The sequence below is a fragment of the Cuculus canorus genome, chromosome 2, assembly GCF_017976375.1.
Source record: "Cuculus canorus isolate bCucCan1 chromosome 2, bCucCan1.pri, whole genome shotgun sequence".
NCBI classification, from domain to species: domain Eukaryota; kingdom Metazoa; phylum Chordata; class Aves; order Cuculiformes; family Cuculidae; genus Cuculus; species Cuculus canorus.
The window spans coordinates 155,764,795-155,782,780 of NC_071402.1; the positions used below are offsets into that span (position 1 = coordinate 155,764,795).

A 17,986-nucleotide genomic window follows, 5' to 3' on the forward strand; every position below is an offset into this window, starting at 1 on the left:
TATATTTTGTATAGAAAAATCCTTCCTTTTGCCAGATGGAGATGAGATGAGAAGACTAGTGTTGGTGTTTCGATAAAATTGCATCGATTTTTAAACTCACCACGATGTTAGCTGACAGTTCTATGCAGAATTCCTTTTCTTCATTTGGGCCTAAGGTGCCACTGGCTGGGGAGACAGCGACAGAACAGAAAGGTGCCTGATTTCCAATGAGCTGCTAAGCAGAAAGGATAGAAATTCAGTTAACTCTTTCAATTCATTAACATCAATTCTGTCAGATTTTCTCTTCAGATCAAAGAGGAAAATAAAAATAGTTATTCTGAGGTTTAGGACACTTCCAGGTAGCAACGCATACAGTTTGTTGAGATGAGGCTTGCTTTACAATTCCCTCATGGTTGATAAGATCCTCATGTTACATTTATTCCAAATGACTTCAGGTGTCCACCTGAGTCACTGTCATCCCTTTCAGAGTCACAAGCCTTTCCAGGGTTAGGTCAACCTATCCAAATTGGGACAGGATCCTACGAGTGCCATATCTCTCTCTCCACTAATTACATAGGTGCCTTACGGAGATAATCATGGTGTTGGCACCTTTCCTAACTAACTAAATGCACATAGCATGAATCCAGGGATTCAACTCAGTTGCTCACATACAAACACCAGATACCATGTAAAACGCTGTGGATATAGCTTCTAGGCTGCAGCTGTTCCAAAACATTTTCTCATAGGTCCTATATCATCCACACACTCAGTTAGAACGTCTTGGGCTCTTAGGGACATCTTGGATGGCAATAAATGCTTTTATGTAGGCAATGAGGCTGAACCCTGGATGTTGGAGTAAATCTGAATGACCACAGCACTGACAGCAGGACTCAGATTACAGGCCAATTAACCTAATTGTATGCATAGCAGACATCACCACTATCACTGTAGCCAACAGAAATGCAGTTGGCATCCAGAGAGCATCCTGCTGACTAGGGTAGATATCCGTTTTAGGGAGAGTTGAATACTTCTCTGGACTCCATTGACTGTCCAGGTGGGGTAGGATTCAGTTGCCTGAACTCAGGCAGATAGGGTAGCCAAGCCATACAAGCAAGGGTGGCTGTTGTGACAGGACTTACAAGAGACCACACTTAACTGAGTGTTGTCTGGACATGAGGAAGAACACTCTATAACACCCACAAAGAAACTAGACATGTATATTCTAGTGACTGACTCCCTGCTCAGATTTCCATGGACTGCAAAGAGTTCAGACCATAGCTTACACGCTAAGTATAGAGATCCTAATTTGTGACCTGAATCCCACTCAGAATGTAAAATTTAAGCAAAATTTAGACACAGTTCAAAAGAACCATTGTTTTTTTGCTCTGCTGAACTAAATGCAAAACCAGAACTGCCATGGAACTTCTGATTAACATCCTGGAGGCTTACATAGAATCATAGAATGGTTTGGGTTGGAAGAGACCTTAAAGATCATCCAATTCTAGCCCCCCTGCCATGGGCAGGGATACCTTCCACTAGTCCAGTCTGCTCAAGCCCCCATCCAACCTAGCCTTGAACAACCCCAGGGATGAAGCATCCACAACTTCCCTGGACAACCTGTTCCAGTGCTGCACCACCCTAATCTTACTAATATCTAATCTAAATCTTCCCCCTTCCAATTTAAAGCCACTCCCCCTTGTCCTATCACTACATGCCCTTGTAAAAAGTCCCTCCCCAGCTTTCCTGAAGGCCCCCTTCAGGTACTTGAATGGTGCTCTAAGGTCTCCCCAGAGCCTTCTCTTCTCCAGGCTGAGCAATCCCAATTCTCTTAGCCTGTCCTCATAGCAGAGTACCTCCAGCCCTATAATCATCTTTGTAGCCCCTCTTTGGACCCATTCCAACAGTTTCATATCCTTCTTATGCTCAGGATTCCAGAACTGGACACAATACTCCAGGTTTTCCAGACATCTCCTGTCTGATCACATCTCTGCCTATCCATTCTCCTGGGGATGATCCACAGACTGAGGATACTGACATCACCTGGTAGTTTATCTTTTCACAAAGGCTGCTCTCAAGTAGAAGTTCTGCTCATAAGTCAGTAAACAGCAATCGCTACTCAAGAGATGTATCACAAAAGCTTTTAAGAGTAGTTATTACTTCCATTTTCCTAGAAATTGCAATTTCCACCCCTGCTGAATGCTTCATCTGTTAGGAGTGCATTTACCTTTCCCCATAAATACTTCGCTGGCAGCAGCGTCTGGTTAAAAAGTTTGCTGGTTGCTTTGGCAGGAACTCCAGTATAAATTTCAGTGAATACTAGATGACTGGATATCAGGCACGCTTGGGGGGTCTGAACTTCAACAAAAACAGGAAGATGACTGGAAATAAACACACAGATGGTCTATTGTTATTGTTAATGAAATCTGCTAGACGTACAACAGCATGCTGAAAAGAATGATGATTACGTTTATCAAGCAATATTAGCATGTAGTGATAGGACTAGGGAGAATGGCTATAAATTGGAGAGAGGAAGATTTAGATTAGATATAAGGAAGAAATTCTTTACAACAAGGGTGGTAAGGCACTGGCACAGGTTGCCAGGGAAGCTGTGGATGCCCCAGCCCTGGATGTGTTCAAGGCTAAGTTAGATGGGGCTTTGAGCGACCTGGTCTAGTGGGAGGTGTCTGTGCCCATGGCAGTGGTTGGAACTGGATGATCTTTAAGGTCCCTTCCAACTACGATTCTAAGATTGGATAGTTCATTGATAGGTTACACTACCCCTCTCTGAGTTCCAGCTAGCATATTTTCAGTTCAGGAGATAAAACTACCTAAAGTGAAACTCACATGTGAGCTTTAGGGAAAAAAACAAAGCAGAACACAACTTTACCCCCTTACCTTCCTTCTCCATTTTCTACCTCTAGGTCTAATACTGTCTGGAGGCGCAGGCACAGCAATGAAGTGAACCGAACCGACACAGTGCATGCACCCAATGGAGGTATTTTTCCAGAAGATGGTTGAATAGTAAAGGGAGATACCTAGGAAAGGAGTGAATGAACAGATTTCTTTGACATCTGCAAAGCAAGTGTAAAATGCTTCAGCCACACAATCTAATTAGGACTTGCACATGTCTGGTTTTGCCTATGACATGTCCTTCCGCTCTGACCCTAGAGTCCCATCTGGGTTGATTTCAGTAAACACAGTGGTAGCGTTGTGAAAACCTGGATGGACAAGGAGGCAGGACTTTGCTTCTACATTGCCAGCTAACAAAAAGGCAATGACCTAAGAGAAGGGTAGCCAGAGTCAAGGGCATAACAGGAATGCTTGTGCTTGGAGTGACAGGGAGTGTGAAGGAGAAGCAGTCAGCAGCAATAGTGGTGTCTCCTCCTGAGCAGAGCAGCTGTGCAAGGTACCACAGGCTGGGGAGATTCTTGGAGAGAAGGTCAGGAAAGGATGGCTGGAGGGGTGAAAACAGAAAATGTACCAGTGTGGGGTAGGAGCTAGAGAGGTTCAGGAAAGGGAAGGGGTAGCTCTTACATGGGAGAAATGGACCACATGATCCATGATTTCCTCTGGGATATGAATGGGCTCTGAGATGTCAAATTCAAGAGATTAAGCCTAAAACCTCTCTGGGTTTCTGGGAGTTGTTGGGAATGGCAGGGGATAAATGAACAACAGTGAGAAGTAATGGTCTGAGGACTGGGAGGACAGGATCTCTTCCAGGGCATCCCTATCCTTCATCAGGAAATTCTGATTATAATTGTTCTGGGTGAAAAGTCATAGACATAAGCACATGTACCCCCACACAACTGTTTTGCAAGGCTGTCACAACCATTACACACAAATATTTTCTTTTTGCCATCAGCTTTCACCCAAAGTTGGTGAGATATTTACATGAAACATGGAAAAGAGAACAAGGCTCAAGAACTCATGGGGATACAGTATAACTTCTTATAGGCTTCCATCTTCTAATGGAATGGAAAGTAGAAAGCTCCTGCTTAGCAAGCCTCTGTCTCCATAGGAAAACTGAAGGTCTGTTCAGAAAACCAGACCAGCTGAGCAGTGTTTAGACCAATTTTGCCATGAAACAAGTGAACTCAATTCCTTGCATGGGTAATTATGTAAGGAGACCCACAGGAAGAATTTGGCCTTTCATTACAACAAAAAGCACTTACTCTAGAGTCTGGATTTCCTCATTTCCCTTTAATGCATCACACCAAGGAGATCTCTAGCTACAATGCCCACTGTGTGCCACAAATAATCAAAATAAGCATTTTATCTTCCTTTTTTTAAATTTTAGGAACGTGTGATGGTCTGCACATAGCAGCTGTCACTCGGTTCTTTGCCACCTGTTTTACCTCCAAGCTGCTTTAGTTATTTCATATGAAATGGTGCAATGAACTCTGAAGTCAAAGAGTGGAATGGACCGCATTTGTCACATCACGGCCTAGATAATAAGTGGCAAGAAGTCATTTTGGGAGACACTTGTGTGTTTCAAAGCTATTGCTTAAAGCCAAAAGGCCCAATTAGGTAAGTACAGAGATATTTGTCTGAGATGCTGATGTGGGTGTGTGGGAGGGAGTGTTCAGCAGCCTGAGTTCTGATAAAGCCTTGCCTCCTTATTTAGGTCCAATTAAATCCCTGTCATACAGGAAATACTCCATGTATCTTTGGATCTGGATGGCAGGTCATTTGTAATAAATGAAAACAGAGTAAAACTGCAAAGAAGCATTTAATCTCAAAAGAACTTGTGCTCTTCTGGAACTGTGAAGAACCAGTTTTATAAGAAGTCACAGAAATTAGAACTTTTGATAGTTGGAATAAATGTTAGAGCTCCTAAGCACACAGTACAAATAGCTAAACAGGAAGCATAGCCAACAATATGCGACTTACCTCTTCATTCCTCTCAGCTAGACAGACACGGCTTTCTTGCATTCTCCATTGTGCTGGCAGCTGACACAGATTTTTAATCTCAAAGGTACTCAACACACTCTCACCCTGCTTAATCAAACCAAACTGGAGCGAGGGAACATCAATACAAAGAAGTGGACCCTAGGACACCAGGAAACAGATGTCAGAATGAACACTTCTGCCAGAACTGCCTAATTAAGAAGCATACATTAGCTAAGATTAATGTGAATTTCATAGAGAACAGCAGAAAGCAAATTGATTGCACGTAATACTAAAAAAATCTTATTGTCATGGGAATATCAATACTGACTCAATAGTTACTAGACAGCAAAAATACCTCCTATTTGTACTTGCTTTACATAAGTCAGGCCATCGAGAGACAAAAAGCTTTATAAGGACAATAGCCAGGCCCCACAGCTATTAATCTCACAACACTGAACTGTTCCTTACCTTAAAAGCAACCTCAACGTGCAGTATAACTGGCTGTGGACAGTGTTCAATTTTACACTGCAAGTTACGGCTGATGCACCCAGGTTTGCTTCCAGTAATTAGCAGTTCAAATTCACAGAATTCATTTGCATCTAAAAAAGAAAAAAAAAAATCAATGTCTTGTCTCAGCTTTTGCAAAGAAACCACCTGCTGCAAGCCTCTTACTGGAGATCCTGGAACAAAATTAGGTCTACTCCTGGCTCCAGTCAGCCGGGGACCAGATTTTGTCTTGCAGCTTGCATCACACTGCTCTGTGACTTTTCTCTTCCACTCATACTAATTTAAATATTTCTGTCATTACCCAATGCTTACAAGTCACAGAAAATTTACCTATGACGCCAGTATGAGGTTCAACTTCCATGATGTCACAAGAAACTATTTTCTCCCAAGTGTACTTGATCAATGATTTGCTGTTATTCCACATCTAAAACAATTAAAATCAATGAGACAATTAATGTACTTCAAACTTTCATAGCAACAATCCAATTTGCTGAGAGCACTGATGCACTGCAAACTCAGAATTTAAAGTCTTACATCACATACTTTGCAAACTGTAACTGTATCCTGGTCACCACTAAACATTATGACTTACTAATATACCTTCAATCTAGCTACAACATAGTGTATCTTCACCCAAATCTTGAAATAAACTGAGCCCTGTAAGAGTGGAAAGGCACAGAATTTCATCTCATCTCTGATTTGAACAGTACTAACCTAGTGCCATGCACTAACTACTGTTTGATTTTATTTTTCATTATAATGCTGTGTCCTCCCTTTTTCCTCTGTATAACAAGGACAAGAAGAAGTAAGATTCACCTGCCTGGATTTCAGTGAAATAGAGGCAAGAGCTACACCTGACCTCATCTCCCAGGATTCTCTTTACTTAAAAGAAAGCCAACAAGAGAGACTGCTGGCAGCAATTCCTCCAAACTATTTTAGCCTACAAAATGAGAGGAATCATCCCCTTGGACTCTGCCAGTGAGAACTCTGAGGACTATAAGGAAAACTTAGTGCAGGTAGTTCAGACGTGGAGATTTGTGCTGAAAGCTCTATATTTAGTCACATGAACTCAGTGGCTACATTCACAATAGTGAAGGTGTTTTCTGAAACTTAAAGTAAAGCCATTAACCATTCTTTTTAAGAACTTTATCATATTTGAAGACTTGTAAACTTTCCCTGTGTTTTTAAAAAATGTTACAAATTTTCAAAGCTTAAGCTTGAAATCCTTTTTTTTTTTTTTTATTTAGAGCAGCCTTTTTCTTGGCCAAAAGATCTGTTTGTGAGGGAGATGCAAGCTCTTGAAATCTTTGGCCTGCTCTTCAGAGCTATTAGTATATTATTTCTTAATTACAACAACTAACTTTGTTCTCTGAAGCACAATTATCTCTAAACAGCATTCAAATTCTTATATTTTTAAAACTAAAAATACAATTGGAAAGTGTGAGGAATGTTATTATACCATCAGTAAGTGACATAATTATCTATACCATATGTATAGCTATACTGGATGACTGGACAGCATGAAATGGCTGACAAGTTGAGAAAGATCATCTAGCAAGAGAAAGACTAAAACTAAACACTGATTAGCAGTACCATAAAGAAAAAAAACAGGAACACCATTAGCTAGGAAATATCTTCCTGCCTGCCTCTTGCTTACAGGCCTATTTTTCCCCAGATGAGCTTAAGATGAAAAAAGATCCTGATCTATAGTGAAGATGAGTGAGTGGACAATTGCAGGAGCATCCTGTCCCATAATGGTCAAACAGGAATTATCGGAACTTGCAGGAATGAATAAGGTCCAATAAGCTGTGACTTTCATAGGTATTCTGTGCTTGATGTGGTCCTTTGAATAATCAGTGCCTCTGTTATTAAGTAATTAAATCAAAGAATCATAGAATGGTTTGGCTGGAAAGGGACCTTAAAGATCAGCCAGTTCCAACCTCCCTGCCATGGCCAGGGACACCTCCCTCTAGATCAGATTGCTCAAAGCCTCATCCAACCTGGCCTTGAACATCTCCAGGGATGGGGCATCCATGACTCCTCTGGGCAACCTGTGCCAGTGCCTCACTACACTCACAGCCAAAAATTTCTTTCTAATATCTCACCTAAATCTCCCCTCTTCCAGCTTAAAACCACTCCCCTTTGTCCCTCCCCACACTCTGTGATCAAGAGCCCCTCCCTAGCTTTCCTGTAGCCCCCTTCAAGCACTGAAAGGCTACTAGAAGGTCTGCCCGAAGCCTTCTCTTCTTTAGGCTGAACAAGCCCAACTTTCTCAGCCTGTCCTTGTATGGTAGGTGCTCCAGCTGGATCATCCATTGGCTGTTTCTCCCAGCCAGAAAACCTTTACTCTACAGGAGTTCGTAGTATCATAGTATAGTAAGGGTTGGAAGGGACCTTAAAGATCATCTAGTTCTAACTCCCCTGCCATGGGCATGGACATCCCACTAAATCAGGCTGACCAAGGCCCCAACCAACCTGGCCTTGAACACCTCCAGGGATGGCGCAGCCACAACCCTCCTGGGCAACCTGTTCCAGTGTCTCACCACTCTCACAGTAAAGAAATTCTTCCTAATGTCCAGTCTAAATTTGCCCTTCTCCAGTTTATACCCATTCCTCCTGGTCCTATCCCCACAAACCTTTAAGAACAGTTAGTCTCCAGCTTTCCTGTAGGCCCCCTTCAGGTACTGGAAGGTTGCTATAAGGTCTCCTCTGAGGCTTCTCCAGGCTCAACAGGCTCAACTCTCTCAGCCTGTCCTCATAGGGAAGGTGCTCCTGCCCTCCGATCATCTTTGTAGACCTCTTCTGGATCCGTTCCAACAGTTCCATATCCTTTCTACATTGAGGATTCCAGAACTGGACACAATGTTCCAGATGAGGTCTCACAAGAGAAGAATAGAGGGGCAGAATCCCTTCCCTCGACCTGCTGGCCACACTTCTCTTGATGCAGCCCAGGATATGGTTGGCCTTCTGGGCTGGGGCACACATTGCCAGCTCATGTTAAGCTTCTCATCGACCAGCACCCTCAAGTCCTTCTCTGCAGGGTTGCTCTCAAGAACGTCATTCCCCATCGTGTACTGAAAACAGGGATTGCCCCGACCCAGGTGCAGGACCTTACACTTGGCCTTGTTGAACTTCATGAGGTTCTCAGAGACCCACTTCTCCAGTCTGTCCAGGTCCCTCTGGATGACATCCTGTCCTTCCCGTGTGGCAACTACACCACTCAGATTAGTGTCATCCGCAAACTTGCTGAGGGTACACTCAATCCCACTGTCAATATCATTGATAAAGATATTAAACAGCACTGGTCCCAGTTACAAAGCTACAGGTTAGTGACCCAGAAAAATATTTAATAGGGTAATACTCTGTGGCATTAAATTTGAGATGTGAAAAAAAGAAAAAAGCCTGCTGCCTGGATTGTAGGGCTAAGGAGACCTGCTAGAGGCTTCCAGTACAGACCCTGCTGGAGCCATGGCCCGCTTTAAGAACATTTAAGAAAAACTAAAATAACATGGATTGTCTGATATCTCCTAATACTACTAAGGCATCCAGTGACACACAGCACATGATAAGAATTAAGTCAAAAGCAAACAAACCTTAAATGTTTTTCTGACATTTACACCAATGAAGTTTTCTCCGGGGATGATAATTGCATATGGTTCCAGAAGAAGCTGATATGGTTCTGTTGATCCTTTAACCTCTATTTCCAGTGCTATTACATCCTCTGCTTTGTATTCTCGAATGTTTTGAAGCATCCCATCTCTTACTAAACTTTGGGAGGAAATATGATAGAACTAGCAAGCAATTTAAACTGGTTTTCCAACTGGATTCCGTCTTTTAATCGCCAAATCAAGACTGAAAATCATCAAAGTATCTCAACTACAGAATGCCCATGTACAACTAGCTCAGGCTGGGGACATTTAGAAACTGGAAAAAAATCCAGTGGTTCTTTAAAGTACTCTAGTCGCCCCAGTCCATTCATGAACAAGTATGTAAGTCACAGACTGCTGTGAGAAACAGTAATAACAAGAAAACCTGCTGGAAATCTCAGCAGAAAGCCTGGAAAATGAACAGACAAAATTACAATTATTATCTTTTTCCAGGAGAGGTGCAGCCCTAGCTAGGGCTGAGGCATGTTTTCAGACATGAGGGAAGTTCACAAAAGCAGTCTTTTTACTTATTAGTTGTGCAGATAAAATCCTTTGTAATGGTCAGCCCACCATCACCAGAAAGAAAAAGAACCCCAGTAACAGCAGAGCTAAAAAGCGGCTACACAACTTACTGGGAAATACTGTTTCTCAGCTTACCAAGGTGGTGCTGGGATGTCCCTCAGTACCATTTGAATCACACTGTGATAACTCTTCAGCTACATGGGTGAAGGAGAGGAGTTTCATGTCAAGTAATCAGGTATGTTGAGGATTAGAAAGAGATGAAAAAGTTTACATTTAAAGGATGAACAGTCATCATTGGAGAACTTAGCTCTGATAAACAATATTCAGACTCTACAGTTACAACAAGAAAACATGTTTGACTGCCAAATATTAAGCCAGATTCTGATCTCATGGTGTATGGTTCCAAACAAAACATTCATTTTTGACATGCCTGTTATTATTTCCCTAGTATATTGCATACTACATGCAAGCATCTGCAAAGGCTCTCCAAACTAAGATCAGCAATGCTGTACTAGCTTAAAGTTTCTTCTAATAACTTCAGGACATTTAGCTTAATTGACCATCAATCTGATTTTGAGTAAGAAACACCTCTTTTCCATCATGGGAAAAGAGATGCTTTCTATACTCTAGAGGGAGAGGAAAGAAAACACAGAAGCAGACATTAAATCTAAAAGTCTTCGCAAAAGATTAATTTGTTTGTGGGCAGACATTAATTTAAGTGTATATGCTAATTCAATGTATTTTTCTATTAACTAACTATTAAAGAAAAACAGTTAGTTTTGCTTCCATACTTACTTGGGGTATTTCTATGTCTGTCAATCACCACAGCAAGGGATATTCCCACTCTTGGGTTTACTTTGGATTGAGTTTCTTTAAATAGAGTGAGCTCATCCTCCTTATTTACACAGATAGGGGAGCAGAAACTAAGACAACAGTGACTGGTACAACTGCATTTAAGCATCTGTTGCATCCCTCTTTACCCACAGCTGCATATCATCATTTCTCTGCCAAAGGGCAATACTACTACCTTAATTTAACACACAGCTGTTCACAGGACCCATTTCAGCCCCAAAAATCCACAGCTGGAAACTGTTTGCTAACCAAAGTTGTTTAGGCTGCAGCAGGTATGGGGCACATCCCCAAAGCAGCTCACTCAGACGATGGAAAGGGCCAGGAGATTTTGTGGAGGAGCTGGTAGGGTGGTGAGGGTGGTAACTTTACCAGCCAGCACAGCTGCAGCTATGAGGATGTGTCCACAGTTTCAATGTAAAATTAATTGTGCCCCATCAGTACCAAAAATGCCATGAGATCAGAAACTGTCTCACATTTTGCAGTCAAAACATGTTTTTTTCAGTAACTTTCTACATTTTGAACACTATTTATCAGACCATAATAGCAGCTAATTAAATTTAATTCAGAAAGTTACACAGCAAGGATTTTATGACTTGCATAAAAATACACAGCTGGAGTTTGTAGATAGGAAGGAATCACAAGCTATACCTCCTGTGGAGTGTAAGTGAGAATAAACGCATGACCAGCATGAGGAAGCAAAACTCCTTGCTCAGGATTTAGGGAGAAGGCTGACTCTGTGCCTTGACTGTATTTGAGTTTCGTGAAGTCTGCCGTTTCTTCTGATATTAATGGTTTCAGATTAGGCTTTACTATCTGCCAGTAGAAAGGGAGTTCTACATGGCTGCAAAGAGATAAAAATACAACAAAAAGCTATAATTAAAAAAATCAGACATTTTTTAGCAAGATACTGAGAAATAATTTTCAGTTTCTTTTTCCACATAGGGAATTCCTCTCCTTAAAAATTCCAAAGGTTGGATTTACCAGTCTTTGTGAATTACAAAGCTGGTAAGGCAGGATGGAGTCGGGGTATATAAACTGTACAAAGAACATGCTGATATGTGGAAGCAAATTATAAAAATATGCAGGATATGTTTACACTTTCTTGCTTTATTTAATGTGTCATGTAATGCAACTTTTAGGAAACTCTGCAATTCTTCTTTCAAGAATTTGAGATCAACAAGACCATTCCTGCTGATACCAGTATGTTTGCATTGGATCAATGCTGATAGTCTACGTAACATTCTGAATTTAATCCATGTCCCAGCTGTGATCTTTAACCCGTCAACAAATAGTGGCTCCAACTAACAATATAGCAATGGCTCTACAATACTCTTTGCAATCCAGAAAAGGTTGCTTAACTAGATTGCTTCAGCAGAAGTTTATTCCATGGAATGTGTTCATGGGTTGTAAAATCTTGCTCATCCTGACCTCAAAAACTTTGTCTTATGGAGGGGAGGAAGGACAGTGGAATTTCAAAGTCAGTATCAATGACATAAAACTGAGATAGTACAATTTCCTGTATCGCTTTCTATAGCAGCAGAAAGTTTTCCCAGCTTTCTTTAATACAAATGCTGACACCAGACATGCAGGGACTGCTGTCATGGTTACAACACAAAGAAAATGTTGAAATTGGTATAGTCAAATCCTTCAACAGTTTACAGTATCCAGGTCAGTTTCTATACCCAAGCAACACTCTGTTCAGGCATTATGCGTGTGGTTTTCAGGCCACAGAACAAACTTCCAGCAATTCACTGTAGCAAGTAGCAATTTACATTAATGTGTCTAAACCCAACATTGGCCTCGTCACCGATTTGATGGTCTGCAGCCTCTGAGTACTGCAGTCATGCACATTAATGTACTTCTGTTATTGCCTGGCTGATTTTGAGCAAAATCAGGATGCCATTCTGTTCAGTACAATATAATTCATAGAATCAAAGAATGCCAGGTTGGAAGAGACCTCATGGATCATCTGGTCCAACCTTTTAGGCAATATATGATTTAAATGAGATGGCCCAGTACATAACTGTAGATACAGACATATCTCTTGACTTAAATAGAGCTTATATTTATATCTATTAGAACTCAATAGTAGGAAACCTGTGAAAGTTTTAATATGATCTAGTTACATTGGGCTCCTGTTTTATTCAGTGGAGATGCAGTGGAGTTTGGGATCATTATTTCTTGAGGAGAGCGGTTTACAGCCAGAATTGCACCCTTAGAAGCATCTATTTGCCTGCACTATGAAAGGATAAAAGCATAGGGTGCTTAGCTCAGTTGCGCAAGTATACATTGTAGAAATGTAAAGTTAGGTAAATCGCATCTGGATGACCCTGGTAAATTCCTGCAACCATCCAAATGAATCATAGAATATAGAATGGTTTGAATTGGCAGCGACCTTAAAGATCATCCAGTTCCAATGCCCCTGCCATGAACAGGGACACATTCCATGAGATCAGGTCATACAGAGCCTCATCCAACCTGGCCTTGAACACCTCCAGGGAAAGGGCATCCACAACCTCTCTGGGCAAACAGCGCAGGAAAAAGTTTCTTCCTAATATCTAATCTAAATGCCTCCTCTTTCAGCTTAAAGCCATCCCCCCTTATCCTATCCCTGCACTCCCTGAGAAAGAGCCCCTTCCCACCTTTCTTGCAGGCCTCCTTTAAGTACTGGAAGGTTGCTATAAGATCTCTCAGGAGCCTTCTATTCTCTAGCTTGAACAACATCAATTCTCTCAGCCTACCAAATCTTTTGGAGCTGTAGATTTGTTTATACTGAGGCAAAAATGCCAACCTTGGCAGTGTATGAACCAAATGGTAGGCTAATATTTGCCATAATGTTTGATTTATATGTAAAGTCCTCGCTCTTACAAGCATATCCTAGAACCTTAATTACTACACAATGGAACAAAAAGAAGCAAGGTTTCTGCACAAAGTGTATCAAGTGTGTGAAGGTTTCTTCAGCTTGAGAGAGGATGGTATTGCAAATGAGATCCCCACCAGCATGTTCAGACTGCAGAGCATTACTCTGTTAATAGCAGCTACGTACGCAGAGTTTCTTATAACCAACATCTTCTCCTCAGTGGTGTGTGGGTTTTGGGGGTCAAATCGTATGAGATGCTGTGCTGTTACATCTGTAACTTCACCAGGTTCGTATTTGCTTTCTCCACCCGTGACGAACAAAAGCTCCAGAGCTATCAGCTGTCCAAGCCCTTGAAGAAATAAGTACGTATTGCTGTTTACCATCAGGCTACCAACATTGTTCATATTACTCATTGACAACAAACGTCAGCAATGGCCACTACTGATTCTATCTGGTGTTTCCTCATGTTTCGAAACGCCTTCGTGTTAACTGTACAGTAGTTTCCTGGTATTCTTTGTCCATTAGCATATATAAAGAGAAATCTTCTCCTCATGAATTTAACAGATTTGGATTTCAGGGCCACAACCTCAGCTCATTTACACCAGCACCCTTTTGCTGAAGTGAGGAGCAAGTTTGCCATGGTTGATAATATGGCTCCCAGATGGTTTTAAGAGTATATTATGATGAAAATTAGCAGCAAATGCACTATTAAAAAATTCCAAAGGAAATAACTGTAATAAAGTGATTAAATGGACTACACATCAAACCTAATGTTTGTAACCTAATGTAATGTAACTCAGTTACATTACAGGCCAAGCACTAGCAGAATTTCTACTGGTTTCCTTACCTAATCCAGAGACTGCCTGTCTCTTCTGAATACTCTACTCCAAGATGTGCCTTTGAATTACTTCACCCCAAATGTATTTCTGCCCAGTTAAAGCTGATGTTTTGTAGTTCGTCATGCTATCTTACGGATGCAAAAGCTTAAGAAGTGAATTGCACCTGATTGCAGGTGTTCTTTTCTGCTATTTGGTGACATTTTGTATGCGGATTTTTGGCTAGAGTGGGTTAAGATTTCAGTCTTTTCTGAAATCACTTGTATTTCATGCACTGGGATGGAGTGGTGATCATAATAATAATAATAATAATAATAAAAATGCTTCACACTTAACACCACTAGAGGACAAAGTATTTGTTTAATCCAATTACATAAAAACTTACTATCACTTCAAGCCATCAACCACTACTCACATTGTTAGAGTATCTGCAGTGTTAGAAACAGTATCTCTGAGAGGTGTTAGACACAAACCTGTGACTGTAACATCACTGACTTGGCAATTGTCACAAACAATGGTGTATGTTTGTTGTGAGACTTCTGGAGAAGAAGGGAAAAACACCAACTGGAAGACAGAAGTGAAACAGCATTGTCTATAACTGAATTCTCTCCAGAAAGTAATGAACTTCAATTAACAAATATTCACTGAAGGACAATTCTAGTGATTGATAACTAAATCTTATAAGAAACAGATGGTGCCATATTCCCTTAAGACAGAAAGAAATAGGTGTTTTCTGGGTCACTGCACACGTGTATCTACTTGGTCACCAGAGCCTTAGTCACTGGAGATGTGGGCAGTCTGCTGGGTTAATCACATGAATTGCACCATCAGAATCAGATCTGCCTTCAGTCACTTATCGAGCAACGTCACTGCTGCCTGTCAAGATACAACAGTGTGAGTCAGTGGCTGTGTGACTTCCCCGAGCTTTGCCTCAACAAAAATAGGGCCAAACATTTGGCTTTGTAACGTGCACCATGGTTCTTCCACCTCTTACCCATTACCATCTGCAAGCCTAACCCATTCTAAATTCATCTCCCCTTTCTCCCCTACATGCACCTGGCCCCGCTGAAGCAATACATCTTGGCAGACAGAAAGAAAGAGAAATGTTTCTCCTTTATTCCCACCTGCCTGACCCATTCCTCTCATTAACAACTAGGAGGTACTGGAGAAAGGAAGGGCTGGAGGCTGGCCATGCCCTTGATATCACTCTTCCTCTCCCCATAGTGATGCTATAATAAAACGTGGCTCACATCAGAGAAAGCAGTGGTGACAACAAGTAATGCACACCTATTGCAGGATCTTTTTCAGGAAAGTCTGGTGGATTTGTACCTGCTACTCTATAACAAAAGTTTTTTTTCCCCCAAAATGTCCTTTGTTTTCAAGAAAGCTCAAAAGGAAAAGTTTCTTGGACTTCAAGCTCCAGCTGGAGTGAAATAAGAACCCCTGTGTTCCCATATTCCTGTTTAACAGAATTTTTTGTGTGGAAAATCTGAGTGGTCTCTGAATGGGTAAGCAAGACTTGGAAGTTGCAATGAAAGACTCTCCAGTAAGACTCACAATTGCAATCCTTCCAGTGTAATTGCACAAGAGGATCTGAGCATTTTTGCTCACGCATCCCCAAGATCCAGCCAAGACCTTCTAGAATGACCTTGTTCTGCTAATGCATTTGGTAAAGTACAGATACTTTCTATAACAGTTGGTACTAACCTCTACAGTTGTGCTCTGCCCTGGAGTGAGCTCAAAAACAGCAGGCTGGATCCCAAAAGGGTCTTGTATCACAAAACCAGGAGTGGCAACAGCCTAAAGTGTTGAAAGGAAAAGAAAAAGAAAAAAGATTAATAAATTAGATTGAACAGGGTGTTATTTTTACAGTACAAGGTTACCTGTAACTGCAACATCACTATTTAGCTAAAATAGAATTTCACAACTAGGAAGACACTAAAGTTCCACTCTCCATATGAAGACAGGCTGAGTGTTCAGCTTATTCAGTGTAGAGAAGAGAAGTTTCTGTGGAGATCTTCTAGCAGCCTTCCAGTGCTGAAAGGGGGCTACAGGAAAGCTGGGGCGGGGCTCTTTATCAGGGAGTGTAGTGACGGGATGAGGGGGAATGGTTTTAAGCCGAAAGAGGGGAGATTTAGATTAGATATTAGGAAGAAATGTTTTCCTGTGGGGTGGTGAGACACTGGCACAGGTTACCCAGAGAAGTCGTGGATGTCCCATCCCTGGAAGTGTTCGAGGCCGGGTTGGATGGGGCTTTGAGCAACCTGATCTAGAGGGAGGTGTCCCTGGCCATGGCAGGGGGACTGGAACTGGATTTTTAAATTCCCTTCCGACCTAAACCATTCTATGATTCTCTGAATCTCTGATTCTATCTGTTACTGTATTTTTTTCCACACATCTCAAAAGCATGTGGCTTATGTATCTGGCTTACTTTGAAGAAACACTCCATGATTTGTAATTACCTTGGTAAAAGCAGGAGGGAAGGTGCTGTCTCCAAAGACAAATGATGTCAGGAGCCCTAATGCTCGCATTCATAGAGGAATAGCTATGCTTCAGCATAAGAACTCTTGTCTGTTTCTCCATGCTTATGACTTACTTTGACTTGGAACTGTGAGGTGTGTCAGAAAGGACAACTTGGCACATCAACTATCCTATTAACCTTTTCTCCAACACATAAAACAACAATTTACCAGTCACATCTTTTTTTTTTTGTCTCTATCACTTAGACTCAGTTTAGTGATGGAAAGATAAAGACAGAGCACCGTTGGAGTGGATTGCTAGAGTCCACAGGTGCAACAAGGTCAGTAAGTGATATTTTTGGGAGGGGGATTGGGGGGAGGAAACTACCTCAAGCAGTGCTAGAAATGATTGGTTTTCTGTTTGCTTTAAGGGTAAGATTAAAGTTCAAGTCAATCGTCCTTTCCCTGATCTGTGCCTGTGTTTACCTCCCCACTGAGCAAGACAATTTCTTCCAGAGGAACGCCAGAGAAGGTAGGGACATCCAGAGAGATTGGTCTCAAGAATCAATGTGAGTCCCTGAGGGAACAGAACAATACTGATGTCCCTAATGAGGCCTTATGACTTCTGTGCTAATATTACCATAACTAGATTAAAGGCTTTCATGTCAAGGCATCTATACCACACCATGTCAAATATTTCCCTTCTAATCACTCACCTTGAAATTAGGAGGTGGCCAGGCTTTCTGTGGCATTATACAGAACTTCCCAGTGCTAAATCCCTCATTTCTGCACAAAACTGTCATTACTTTTGTTCCTCCAACAAGGCAGGAACCGCAGTCTATAATGTGAGGCACTGCAATGAGTAACACAGAAAATCAGACTTCACAGGCAGTGAAAGCCAGCAGCTGGCAGTTCTTAAATAATTCGTTAAAGACAACATTACTGGATATGAATATGCCAGGTGCTGCAACCCTAGAAAGCCTTAATTTTTTTTCCATTTGGAACTTAAACAGTATGAAGCGCATGTTTCTACATTCACCTTACATTTTAATGGTGCTTCTTACTTAAAGAATCCATTGAATCATGACAAAAAGAAAGACGATTTTTAAAACCGTGCAGTCTAACAGGAAATGTGAATTTACAATAAATCTAAGCAAGTTTCTGCAGGAGTCATCCTAGTTGTTACAGCTGAGGCCAGATATCTGAGACGTGAATCCTGCAGATACATCATATCCATATACAATTAACGTGACTTTCCGTGAGTATTATTTAATAGCATCAAATATTTATAACTAAATCATAGTTCCTTACAATTTAGGATTGGTGTTTACATTTAGTAGTTCAAGAATCAACAAGAGACAAACCTAGAAGAGCGACTCCTGCTCACTTCTCCAATATGGAAAAAAAAAAGAGCTTGATACAGTAAGCAAAAAT

The 17,986-nt window shown here is 41.3% G+C and overlaps 1 protein-coding gene across 6 annotated transcripts in view; it reads right to left on the reverse strand.

Annotated features, from left to right (window-relative positions):
- The window catches only part of DLEC1 (DLEC1 cilia and flagella associated protein), an 88,416-nt gene that overhangs the window by 22,501 nt on the left and 47,929 nt on the right, over positions 1 to 17,986 (reverse strand). For 5 of the 6 annotated variants that reach the window (XM_054060171.1, XM_054060170.1, XM_054060169.1 and 2 more), the window contains 13 exons: positions 17,269 to 17,405; positions 15,801 to 15,893; positions 14,567 to 14,657; positions 13,444 to 13,606; positions 11,046 to 11,238; positions 9,681 to 9,739; positions 8,970 to 9,144; positions 5,707 to 5,800; positions 5,338 to 5,468; positions 4,870 to 5,028; positions 2,875 to 3,014; positions 2,204 to 2,357; positions 101 to 214 (listed from right to left, as the gene is read on the reverse strand). In XM_054060171.1, coding sequence (XP_053916146.1) covers positions 101 to 214; positions 2,204 to 2,357; positions 2,875 to 3,014; positions 4,870 to 5,028; positions 5,338 to 5,468; positions 5,707 to 5,800; positions 8,970 to 9,144; positions 9,681 to 9,739; positions 11,046 to 11,238; positions 13,444 to 13,606; positions 14,567 to 14,657; positions 15,801 to 15,893; positions 17,269 to 17,405 — 1,703 coding nt within the window. The remainder of the gene's footprint in view (positions 1 to 100; positions 215 to 2,203; positions 2,358 to 2,874; positions 3,015 to 4,869; positions 5,029 to 5,337; positions 5,469 to 5,706; positions 5,801 to 8,969; positions 9,145 to 9,680; positions 9,740 to 11,045; positions 11,239 to 13,443; positions 13,607 to 14,566; positions 14,658 to 15,800; positions 15,894 to 17,268; positions 17,406 to 17,986) is intronic. The other variant, XM_054060168.1, reaches the window with a different exon arrangement.